A 12466-nucleotide genomic window follows, 5' to 3' on the forward strand; every position below is an offset into this window, starting at 1 on the left:
GATATTCTGGTTCCCTGGAAGAATTAATGTACCTCTCGTTGGAAAATATTCTCAGGCAGTCATTTCACTGCCTTCCTTCTGCACCATCTTTTGGCTCTCAACGCTAGGTTTAAAACTGGTCCAGTTCCCAGACCACCTGTTTATGAGTTCATATCTCATGCTAAGAAAACCTGACAAATGAAAAGTCTTAACTTTCAAAGCAAATTAAGTGAATTGTCAGTCATTTAAAGAAGGATTTTTTCGGGAAGCAGCCGCATAGCACAGGGAGATCAGCTCGGTGGTTTGTGACCACCTAGAGGGGTGGGATAGGGAGGGTGGGAGGGAGGGAGACGCAAGAGGGAGGAGATATGGGGATATATGTATATGTATAACTGATTCACTTTGTTATAAAGCAGAAACTAACACACCATTGTAAAGCAATTATACTCCAATAAAGATGTAAAAAAAAGGATTTTTTCACACTTTATTAAAAATACTGTGGAACTGTCTAGTGTGGCTAAAACAAATTTGGATGGAAAAAGGTGTGCTTTTCAAAGGTATGGAGACACAGGTGTACTTGCAGGTTGTTCAAGGCCAAAGGCATCTTTAGAGCCCTCCTATGCCAAGAGCAGTATCTTATACATTCTAGCTACTCAGTAATTATTCACTGTCCTGAATTTCACACACTCCATCCAGACGTATCTTCACAGCTTAACACAGGGTTTCTCAACTTCAACAGAATTGTCATGTTGGGCCAAGTAAGTCTTTGTTGTAGGGTCTGTAGGGTGTACTGTAGGATGTTTAGCAGCATCCCTGGCCTCTCCACTAGATCCCAGTAGCACCGTCCCTCAGTGTGACAAGAAAAATGTCTCTAGACATTGCTAGAAGTGCCCATTCCCAAGATCACCCCCATTTGTACCACTGGTCTAATGTTTCTTCTCTTCCTTGAAGTCATTTGTTGCCAGAGCAAATACTTCCAAAAGGCCAACTTAAGTCTTTACTAGTGAGACTAGTATGTATTGATATATCGGGGTCAGAAAGATTCCTGAAAGTTTTGTCAGCTTTTCCGCTCTGTAATTCCACAGGACGTGGGCAGTTAAATGGAGTTGTTGGCACAAACGTGGCCTGAGGAAGATGAGTTCAAACACTCTTCAATTTTGTCTTCAAGACTAAGCATAATAAAGTGTCCCTTGGTGGTCCTCCTCAACAATGATTGTACTCCTAGCTTTGCTATGTTTGCCAGAGAATCTGTTTGTAGTTGCACAAAATGTCATTAAGCTTTTTAGAAAATGATTTTATCATGTTTCTAAACCTTTTTTTTTTTTAAAAAAAAAAAGGAAAAACATGTAGTCACCAAGCTCAGATTTAACGTTGTCTTTTGTGACTTTGTACTTTCTCGTTCCAGGGTCACAACATCTTTGCTAATTTGTCCTCCAAGGAATACAGTGACCTTATGCAGCTTTTGAAGCAGTCAATACTAGCAACAGACCTCACGCTGTACTTTGAGTAGGTATTGGCATTTGATCTATTTGACAAATGGATATCTAAAGTTTCAAGCTGTAATTAATTTTCAGGTCCATATTAGGGATTGCCTGTTATTCTAGCACTGATATCAATGTGTAAATGACCTAAACTTTTTGTTGTTGTTTTTTTCCCCTCATCTAAGGGAACTTCATTAGTGTGGTGTCTATAAAACAAGACAATCAGGGCTACAATCACGAGATTTATATCTTTCCTCTGTTTTATGAGCCTTGTTTGGGACTCTTGTCTGAAACTAAGTGATGGCCATTTTTATTTTAGAGACTGGCTAAGATTGCTATTTTAGACTATGATTTCCGGTTAGATCTCTAATGGCAATGATGATGCTAATGAAAAAGATTTGTTGCTGAAAGGATGACCAGAAAGCCCAGCCTTCATTCCTTGCCTCTCCTCTAGCTCTCTTTCTCAGAAGAGCCGTCCTCCTTTTCCCAAAGCTCAGGCCTCCATCTGAGCTGGCGATTCCATCCCACTCGTTTCCTGTGAGACCCGCTCCCTCGGGTACCACCTCTTTTGGCAGCCTGGTTATCTCTTCCTTCACTGATAGGCACAGTTTGCTCTGATCTTAAAGACCAAACAACTTCCCTTCCTTAAAAAATTCTTTGACCTGACCCCTTGGTCTTTAATTGCTTTTCAATTCACCTTTCTTTTACTGCCCACCTTTTAAAATAAATGGAGCACATGAGTACCTTTATTTTCCTAACACCCACTTACACTTTGGAGACCAGCGTCCACCTTCACATTCTACCAGCGTTGTACTTTCAGAGGTCACCAGAGACTTCCTTGTCCCCATATTCGATGTCATTTATCATTTCTGGTATTTTCTAGCTTCTTTGAGACTCTACAGGTTTACTGATTTCTCATTGTCAATTTCTACTCTCTTTTCTTCCACAACATCCATCTGCCTTCCTCTCTCCTTTTCTGGATCCCTTATAGATTTCTTTTCTCCTTGCTTCTACGTATGAGTTCCTGAGCCCATGTTCTTCTTTCTCTACTCTACTCAGATTCACTCCCCTGGCCTCAGTGCTATATTACCTCTATAGAGGCATAGAGAAGACCCTGAAATTCTTCACTCTAATACTGCCTCACATTCTAGACCTGCATCTCCAACGCCCATCTTAAAAGCCTTCAGTGGCTTCATTGCTTTCAAAGCAACCTCTAAACTTGGTTCGCATTTCAAGGTTCTCCCTCCATAATCTGCCCCCAACTATTTTTCATTATTATCTTCCACTTCTCTCCAACATGATTTGTACTCCAACCAGACAGGTCTAATGTTACCCTTTGTTTTTTGTTTTTCAGAAAAAATAATCCTTTTTGTTAGTTAACTGCATGTTACCCTGTGAAAACACCTTATGCAATGGCCCTAGTTCCCCAATCATCTCACCGTTCCTACATGGAATCCTCTTCCTCCACTTCCCCATCTGGCTGAACTATCTTCTACCACCTTTTCCAGGAAGCCTATGTCACTCCCTTTGAATTTTATTGTACTTGGCATTGCATCAGTTAGAATTAGATTCAATTGTAAGGGACAGGAAACCCAGAATAACAGGAGCTTACTTCTTTGTCGCATAAAAGAAATCTGGAGATAAGCAATCTGCAGTTGGCAGAGTAGCTACATTAAGTCATCAGGGACCCAGGCTACTTTATCATTCTGTGCTGCCACCTTCAAACACATGGTTTCCACCTGAGTCCAAGATAGCTGCTCATTTTCCAGGCAAAATGTCCACATTCCAGTTATCAGAAGGAAGGAAGGGACAAAAAAGAAAGGGACCAACGGTGATGCAAGTTATCTTTTAAGAGAGTTTTCTGGAAGCTTCACATAACAATTCACTTCCATTTCATTGGTCAGAATTTAGTCACTTGGCCATCCCTAGGTTGAAGGGAGGTTAGGAAAGGAAGGCTTCATTTTGGGTAATTATGTGCCCTGCTAAAGTCCAGGAGTTCTATTACTAAGAAAGAAAGGGAAGAGAGATATTTGAGTAGACAACGGATAATCTATGCCACAGGTGTTTATTGCTGGTCTCTAGTGAATGGGTTATGACACAGTACAGTGCAAGGAGTAAAAGGCTTTGGAATTATATTGGTCTGGATTTAAGTCTCGTTCTGGCATTCTAGTTAAACCTGGTGTATTGAGCCCAAGTGTCTATGTCCTCTCCCTTCTGAAACGCCACTAAAATGGTACCAAATAAATTTAAAAGCAAAAACAAAAAGGCGTAAATCAGAGAACCAGAGAGGGCCCAAAACAACTGATAAGAGATAATCCATTTGTGGAAAATGGAAGGCCAGCTGATGAATGTAACTGATCTGGCAGAGTGGAGTGGAAAGTGGGAGGACAACTCTGAGAAGCAAGCCAGTTTGTCTTGCAGAGCCTTGCTTGGGGCTTAGAGACAAAAAGTACCAGTGAAAAGTGAATGCGACGCTCACAGCTTAAGACAAGGAAATTACTAAAAAGTCAGTTTTCAGAACACTCAGAGCCCACTAAGTCCTCCACCAACCTAACCAGATAACTCCCTTTCCTCTATCCCTGGAGAAGGGCAGAGGTTTATTCTCTGGAGAAATGAAAGAAAGCACTCTGGACTGAGAAAAGTTCAAGGTGGGAATGAGACACAGAGCTCAGAAGAAGGGATGAAATCAAATGGAACAGGTCTCTGGATTGAAACCCCAAGCCCATAGCCCAGTCACCCAGAGGCCAGAATCTGTAAGCCACACATCCAGGTTTCTCAGATTCAGCAAATGGAAGTACAGGAAGTGCAGTTAAATTTGAATTTCAGATAAACAATGAATAATTTTTAGTATAAATGTGTCGTATGCAGTGTGTGTGGGGGACACACACATACAACTCCTGCTTAGCCTTTTAATGCTGTACTCTTAACATGCAGATAGCAAGGATCACAGAACATTTTATGAAAGTCTCGCATGTGAAATGCAGAGACCAAAGCAAACAGAAAATAAATGGAATTCACAGAAAACAGGGAGAGGAAGAAAACAAAAACCAAAAACTGTTGTTAATATCCTTAGAGAGCTAAAATATTGCCCCCATGAAATAAGAACAGAACACTTTAAAAAATAATAGGAGCAAACTGTAGAAGAAGAAAGAGCTCTTGCAAATTAAAAACATGATGGCCAAAATAAAAATCAAATGAAAGCATTGAGAAATACAGTCAAAGGACAACAAGGCAGCAATATGAAAAACACTGCTTTATTTCATTATATGCTTTTTAGTACTGTTTGACTTGTTAACTGTTGTATGTATTACTTTTATAAATATAAATTTAATTAATTTTTAAAATATATTTTAAAAGTAAAAAATCCTAGCTCTGCCACTACATAGCTGTGTGTCATCAAATTATTTACCTCTCTGAGCCTCTCTTCTTCATGTGTAAAATGGAGATAATAGTACCTATGTTATCTGTCTTATGAATGTCTTATATCTTATAAATGTCTTGTATGTCTTATAAATGGTGGCATCTACAACCTCATTTGCTTTATAGGCTATTTATTTTGCATGTTTTGTGGCCCTCATTTTGACTTAACTGTCATGCTGTTCCATCTTTTTCTGAATTGATGCTCCTGAATTGGTTATTTATGGAAGCCTGTATCCCTTTAATATTCTTATTTCCTGTGTCTGACACTTGCATGGTTTTGTGTTATTTTTCTCAAAGTAGAAGCATTTTCCCAAACCAAGTTTCCAAGTAAGTTCTAAGGGAGAAAAAAATGTCAACAGTAGGAGTGCATTCATTAAGCCCTGTTAGGGATGTGACGAATCACTGAGTGACCGCTGGGATGCAGTCAAGGAAGTTGGTTGCAACTCGTTTTCTCATTACTCTGCTCTTATCTTAATGCTGCAGCCCCCGCTAATGTTTGCTGACTCCAGAAAAGCTGGCTTGTTCTCTTTTTGTCAGCCTTATTGTTTCTTTGAGTTTCTGAATAGCTGCTCATTCTCTAATCTAGACCTTCAGGAGGCTGATTCACTTGCCTGTCTAAAGTTGCATTAAAGTACGGCCATATTTTTAGGCAAAACAATTCCTAGGGTTAATGAGGGGGAAAGCAGCTACTACAAACTGTCTCCCAGTTGCTTTTATTTCACAGAGATACAGTTGTGGAATTGGAAGGGATGTTAGAAATGATGTAATCCAATTCATCTCCTTTATTTTGTAGATCAGGTACTAAGCTTGAAAAGGTTAAATAGTGTAGTTTCGGTCACATAACTAATTAGTGGCTAAGCTGGAACCCACACCTCCTGTTTTGAGGCTTTTCCACAAATACTGTATTCCTCCTCTAATGGAAGAATTAAGAAGTAGTTGTCATTTAAGTTGGGGATGCATTACATGGAAACATTGACCTTCCCAGGTGTACATGAATTGGTTTATTATGAAAAGCAGGATGAGTTCCCATCCTCTCTCCCAAAGCAGAGCCAGAGACAGGGGTTTGCATGCATATAGTCTAGTTTTGGAGGTAACATCAGGAGTAGGAGTGGGGGACTGGGACAGTGAAATGGGGAAGGAGGGAAGCTCTTGTAAAGACACATTCCCTTGTTGGTCACCACTGTGGTCAGTCGGGCTTGATACCACAGGGACTGTCTGAAAAGTCTTGTATAAGCTGCACCTCAGAATTACCCACCAGCCTCCAGCCTCTATCAGTGAGGCTGTTCCATGGGAGTTAAAACTTCCATGCACTTCCAGGACGTGCATGCCCAAGGGCTGGGGATTCCTACAGCCATTCCCCATCCCATGCATGGGCGCAGAGAAGTGCCAGGGAGGAAAGTAAGCAAGGCACAGGGCAGCCGAGGCAGGAGCCATGGTGCTGGTTGGAGCAGCAACGGCTGAAGAAAGGTGGACAATGGGGCAGCCTTGTACCCTTTCTAGAAGTTTGGATCATCCTTGGTTCTTCTGCCCTGACTACTTAAATCAAAAGCCTTGACACAGTTGAGGTCAACCAAAAAGGAAGCTCACTGCTTTCCTCCCCTAAGAAGGGGAAAGTCACTCTAGAAGGGGTCAAAGCAGGCAGGGAGAAAGTCCTTTTGCAGAGAGGTTATGACTCATTCCTGGAGGCAGGATTTCCTGCCATGAGCCAAAAGGGAAAAATGTAAAATTCCTGGAAATATGGAATTCCTTTAAAAACAACCACAAAAGCTTGTAAATTTAATTTCTAATGGCTTTGGGTATGCTCAGGATTCTATACTACAAATGATGGGTGAAAGCAGAATTCACAAGTTTAAAAAACAGAAAATCAAACAAAACCTCAGTGTGAATTTCTAGGCTTCACAACCTAAGTCTGGGGGTTAAGTCTTTAGTCTGATTTTCCAACTCATTGAAAGCATTTTCCAGTTACTGCTGAGTGATTTTCTGAAATTGATTTCTGTGCCTATTTCTGAGTCCCCGCAGTGAATATGGCTTTGATAATTAAATAGTAATTTCAGCATCTCAAGCAGGAATAGATATACCCTATTGGTAACAGCCATGTAACTTTGAGAGAGTCACTCACTTAATCTCTCTTTGCCCTGGTTTCCTTGTCAGCAACATGGGAACAGGTACATCACCCATACCGAGCTCCTAGAGTCCTTGAGGTGGCCAAAGGAGATTACCTATATGAAAGATAATTAAAATTTAGATTAAATAATTTAAATTTGATAACACCGATCATTTAAAGTACCTTATAAAGAAAAGAATCATTCAGCCAGAAAAATTAATAAAATTTGGACCATAAAAGATGGCACTTGTTGGGGCAGACAGAGAGAGAGATCCAAAATTACAAGTGTTAAAACTTCAAAGAGATGTCGCAGTTGCCTTAGACTGTCTGCATGAAGTCAACAAAGATGACCTTGCATCTTCCACAATTAGTAATAAAAACAACACCTAAAATTTCCTGAGTGCTCACTTGGGAGCTTTATATATACATTATTCCATTTAATACTTAAAGCAGTTCTGTCAGAGCAGGTACTATTATTGACCCCATCATACACATGAGGAAACTGAGGTTTGGAGAGATTCAGTAAATTGCTCACCATGTTAAATGGTAAAGCTGAGATTGGAACCACGTATTTAGACTCCAAAATGCTTGTAACTACTCTGTCATTCTCTCTGCAGTTAGTTTAAGAGAACCAAAGGGGAAACTGAGGCCACTCCTGGAAATACTTGGGCACCAAGCGCAGCAGTAATGCCAGTTCCAGACCCACTAGATATCAAGCCGGTGGCAACTGAACAAACTGCTGATGCCACCAGCAGGCTGTGGGTAGGGTGGAGGCTCCAGGTGAGAGTTGCTCAGGAGCCTCACCTGTGGGGCTGAGACCGCAAGTAGAGGCTCCTTGTTTGTTGTTGAGCTATCCTGGGACATCAGAAGTTGGCAGTTCTTTAGCTTTAATGGAAGCTGTTGCTCTCAGGTAGCAGTAACTGTTTAGCGTTCATCCCCAACAGGTTGTGACCACAGAATACTATATCCGTCATTTACCAGGTGCCTGCTCCATGCCCAGCACTGTTCTAGGCATTACAGTATCTCCCTGTATCACCACTAGAATGGGAGCTCCATGAACGCAGACATCTTCCTCTTTAGCTCACTCTTGGAGCCCCCAAACCTGACACACTGCCTGACATAATAAATTCTCAAAATATTAACTCTTTGATATTGAATTCTCATATCAGCCTGCAAGGTAGATATTGTTATCCCCATATTCTAGATAAGGATACCTGGGCTTAGAGAGGGCACATACTTTACCCAAAGTCATCAAGTTGTCTGTGACATGTCTCCATGCCACATTGCCTCAGATCACTATTTAAACCGAGAATTATCCAAGAATTCAGATTTTATAAACCCATTTGGGTGCTTAATGCTTTTCTGGTTGGCTTTCTAAATTCATCAGACTAATCTTCAAATTGAAAATTTTTCACTTGCCTTTGTGCTCTGCAAACATTCATCAGCCATTATGGAAAATGCCCAGTCTAATGGTTTCTTTGTCTTTGTCTTTCCAAAGGGATGCAATAAGTAGCATTTCTCAAAAGCATCTGATGATGACAACAAAATGTACTAAATTGTCTTAGATTGTTAGGAGTTATGGTTTGACTATCCTTCTAAAAATTAAACTAATATCTAAAATAATTTCTTTTATAAAATACAATAGGAACTCAACAAATGTTTCTACTGCTATGCAGACAGGAATATTCATACAAATGTTTATTAAGAGTCCACTATGTTCAGAGTTTTCAACCTCTATAGTAGCCTACACTCAACTAGCCCCATATTGGAAAGGAAGAGGATAAATTAATGCATAGTAAGGTGTAATGACTTACAGGGCTTAACCCATTGTTCTTTCCCAAACATTCTTATATTTTAACAGAGCTGATGAATTAACCCACGGAAATTACTCGAATGGTAAAACAACAGACACAGTGACAGGTTAATGGAAGAAATATTTTGGTACTTTTCGATGCACATCAAAGCATTTTACATCTATTCATCCTCATATCCCCATCCACGTGATATTGCAACTGAATAAAACATGAGAAATTTATCCACTAGCACTTACTGATGCCCACTTTATGCCAGGCACTGTGCTAGTTGCTGGGGATCACAGGCAGAGAAGACATAATTCTTCCCTTCAGGGACTGAGAACCCAGTGTAAAAGTGAGAAAAACAGTAATACCACATCGTGAGGAGTGCTACGGGCCAAGTAAATGCAGGGGCAACTAGGGCATGCTCTATCCAGCCACCCCTCGGACCACTTCTTGTCCTGGAGATTATGGATCAGCTGAACTAACAGTTAGGGCCTTGTATTGTCTAATTTTCTGTCATTTTCAATATTGAGAGTCGTTCTGGTCTTTCCATTTCCTGCATTTGCCAGTTTTATTCGTGCTGTCACCAACAGCACAGCACCTAACAGGTAATTTCATTCAGGTTCTTAGCTGGTCATGTGTTATCAGTGCTAGTCTAACACAGGGAGACAATTCACTTTCAAAATAAAATACATGACTTTTTTGCCTTTAGTCATAATTACTGGAATTAACATCTGCCTACTAATTTATTATTCCTCTCTGATGCTTTTATGCCCAAAGTCCAGAAGTGTCTCCAGAATCTGCATTTGGCAATCAGCCGCAGATGTATGGCCTGCCTGTTGAACGAGCTGCAAGAACGCTGAAAGAACAAAACTCCCCTCCCCTCTACCCACTCCACCCCGTCCCCTATACTCTCCTTCCACATGTCTGACAATTCTGGAGTTGAAACTGCAGGAGAGTCACAATGATGATTTTCCACCTCAGCAGTAAAACCTTCCTAACATTCATAGAATTTTAGTAGATTCAGAACAGTTAGATAAATAGATAAAGATTATGTGTCCATATATACATGTATAGTTATATAAATTTACAAAAAATGTTCCTGATTAAAATATACACAGGATTGGTGATTTCTCAATTTACAAATAAAAGGTGCCTTGTAGATGAATTACAAACCAGAAAAATTTTCAATGTAGCGATGGGTGACTGGTAACCAATCTTTAAAATTATTTTTGAAGGTAATTTTAGCAGTGCTGTTCAAATGATGCTTTTTTAAAGATTGCTATTTTTCGGAGTGAAACGTATGTCAGGAGAGCAGAATAAAAGCCTAATAAAAACATATATGATTATAAATGAGATTTTCCAGTAAGTTGCTTTCCACTAGCTGAGGTGTTTGCCATTGTCCTTGAAAACCAAGGTTCCCAATGATCTGCTTGAAAAGTTAATGATATATTTCCTCATGACAAGGAGTCTGGATACAGGGAGTGTTATATAATTTTGTGGATTTTCAAATGTTCGTTTTAGCAGCCCCATGTTTTTAAAAGCACTCCTATTTCTAACAGTTTCACATATGCTGATTTTGACTCTATGATCTATATACACATACACATACAGATGTTAAAAAGAGCATCTGTGTGGGCCAATTTCTCAAAAGCACAGTGAATTTCACGATTATCTCTAAGGAGGAGGTCAGAAATACACCACCTAGAGCTGCAGACTACCAATCTGGTCTGGGCCATCTGCAGCTCTTTGGAGCATCTCATTGTTGACGGAAAGACCTCTGTCTGGTGCCCACCGTGGTACTCAGTACTGGGTACTTCCTTAGTACAGCAGCCTGTGATGCCATTATACCTATGTCCAGATTTTCACAGCATGCAAGCCTATTTTGCCCCCGTTCATGCAACACACAGTTTATAAAGATTATCTCAGAGGGCCAGAACTGGGAAGCTCGGGACCCGGAATCTACCTAGATCTGCCCACCATTTTTCAAAGGTTCCATATACCCCTAACAATCTGTATTTATAATGAAAACTCAAATTAAACATAGAAATCATTCTATGACCCAGCAATTTTACATATATATAAGTGTGTGTGTGTGTGATTTATGTACACAAACACACATAGAGACAGACAGACAGAGAGGCAAAGAGGGATCCAAACCTTGGGACGCCAGAATAAATAGAACCTATCAAGAAATAGCCACACATTGGGCTTCCCTGGTGGCACAGTGGTTGGGAGTCCGCCTGACGATGCAGGGGACACGGGTTCGTGCCCCGGTCCGGGAAGATCCCCTATGCCGCGGAGCGGCTGGGCCCGTGAGCCATGGCCGCTGAGCCTGCGCATCCCGAGCCTGTGCTCCGCAACGGGAGAGGCCACAACAGTGAGAGGCCCGCGTACCGCAAAAAAAAAAGAAAAAAAAAGAAAAGAAATAGCCACACTTTTGTCAGTGGAGAAAAATAAAATTAGTATGCCACATTTTTCTGTTCTCTATGAAAAGATTCCTTCTGCCCCTCCTCTACCTACCACCCCCTAGGGATAGTGGATATTCCCTTTTGTCCTGATGCAGTAGACCCTGGCTTTGTTATAATGTTATGTGATGCCTATGACTGATTTTGGGTTCAGTTGATTTAAGACTTTCACACCAGCAGCTCTAGGTGTTAAAATTTTCATAATCATGGAGATTTATTCTTCTGGTGCTATTTGGTTGGCATGTCATACATTTGCAATTAAAACAAACAAACTTCTATATTGAGTTAGACGCCTAGGTAATATGCTTCCACTTTACATCAAAAATGTTATGTCTCATATATTGAACATACTCTCAGCAGGTATTCCAATAGTTATGGAGGAAGGATCAGGCATTGGTTGGGAACGGTGTTCTTACATTTCCCCCAACTTGTTATGTTGTCCACCTGGATCAAGTTAGAATCTAGTCTTCAAGACAGGGCTTTTCTTGGATAGGTTTTAGGTTGTTTTCTTATCTCAATCTCTCCAAATGACAGCTGTGAAGAGTGTAGAACAATTGGAATCTAGGTGGAACCAGTGTCTAAAGAGTTTTTTCTTTAATGAATAGTTTTCTGAGATCATCTTCTTCATTCATTCACCAACTCAACAAATATTTATTGAGCTCCTGGTACATGTCAGGCACTGTTGTAGGCACTGGGGATTCAGGGGTGAACAAAAATGGGCCAGGCTATTGTCCTCATAGAGCTTGCCTTCTAATGATTTCTTAGAATAACTCATAGGATTGAAAAGACATCCAGGTGCTTATGATGACAGAGATGATGACTGACAAGCTCTTTCAGAAGGCCTTCCATGATCTTCCATGACTCTCCTATCTAAGCCAAGTGCCTTCCTCTGTGCTCCCAGGACACCCTGAGCACATCTTAGCTGCTTGGGGCAGCCATTATTCCAACAGCTTGTGTTCGTATCCCAGCTCTGCCACTCACCACCTGGGGCCAGTTCACTCAACCCTTCTGAGCTTAATAACAGTAGCTAATCCTTACTGAGCACCTACTGTGTGCCAGGCATTCTGCTAAGTGTGTGACATAAATCATCTCATTGAATCCTCCCACCAACCCTAACAAGATAGATCCTATTGCTGTTACTCTTCTCTGACAAGAAAACTGAAGCCCAGCAAAGTTCAATAACCTACCCAAGGTCAGTCATGTGGTTAATAAGTGACA

General features: G+C 40.7%; 1 protein-coding gene and 1 long non-coding RNA gene across 7 annotated transcripts in view; one reads left to right on the top strand and one right to left on the bottom strand.

Annotated features, from left to right (window-relative positions):
* Positions 1-12466, top strand: part of PDE11A (phosphodiesterase 11A) — a 415084-nt gene that overhangs the window by 356921 nt on the left and 45697 nt on the right. Inside the window, exon 15 of the mRNA XM_060152569.1 lies at positions 1385-1485. Coding sequence (XP_060008552.1) covers positions 1385-1485 — 101 coding nt within the window. The remainder of the gene's footprint in view (positions 1-1384; positions 1486-12466) is intronic.
* Positions 1-12466, bottom strand: part of LOC132522272 (uncharacterized) — a 201060-nt gene that overhangs the window by 74352 nt on the left and 114242 nt on the right. For all 6 annotated transcript variants that reach the window (XR_009541141.1, XR_009541140.1, XR_009541142.1 and 3 more), the window contains exon 4: positions 7000-7099. This is a non-coding gene — a long non-coding RNA (uncharacterized LOC132522272). The remainder of the gene's footprint in view (positions 1-6999; positions 7100-12466) is intronic.

Source organism: Lagenorhynchus albirostris, chromosome 6 (genome assembly GCF_949774975.1).
Source record: "Lagenorhynchus albirostris chromosome 6, mLagAlb1.1, whole genome shotgun sequence".
Classification (NCBI taxonomy): domain Eukaryota; kingdom Metazoa; phylum Chordata; class Mammalia; order Artiodactyla; family Delphinidae; genus Lagenorhynchus; species Lagenorhynchus albirostris.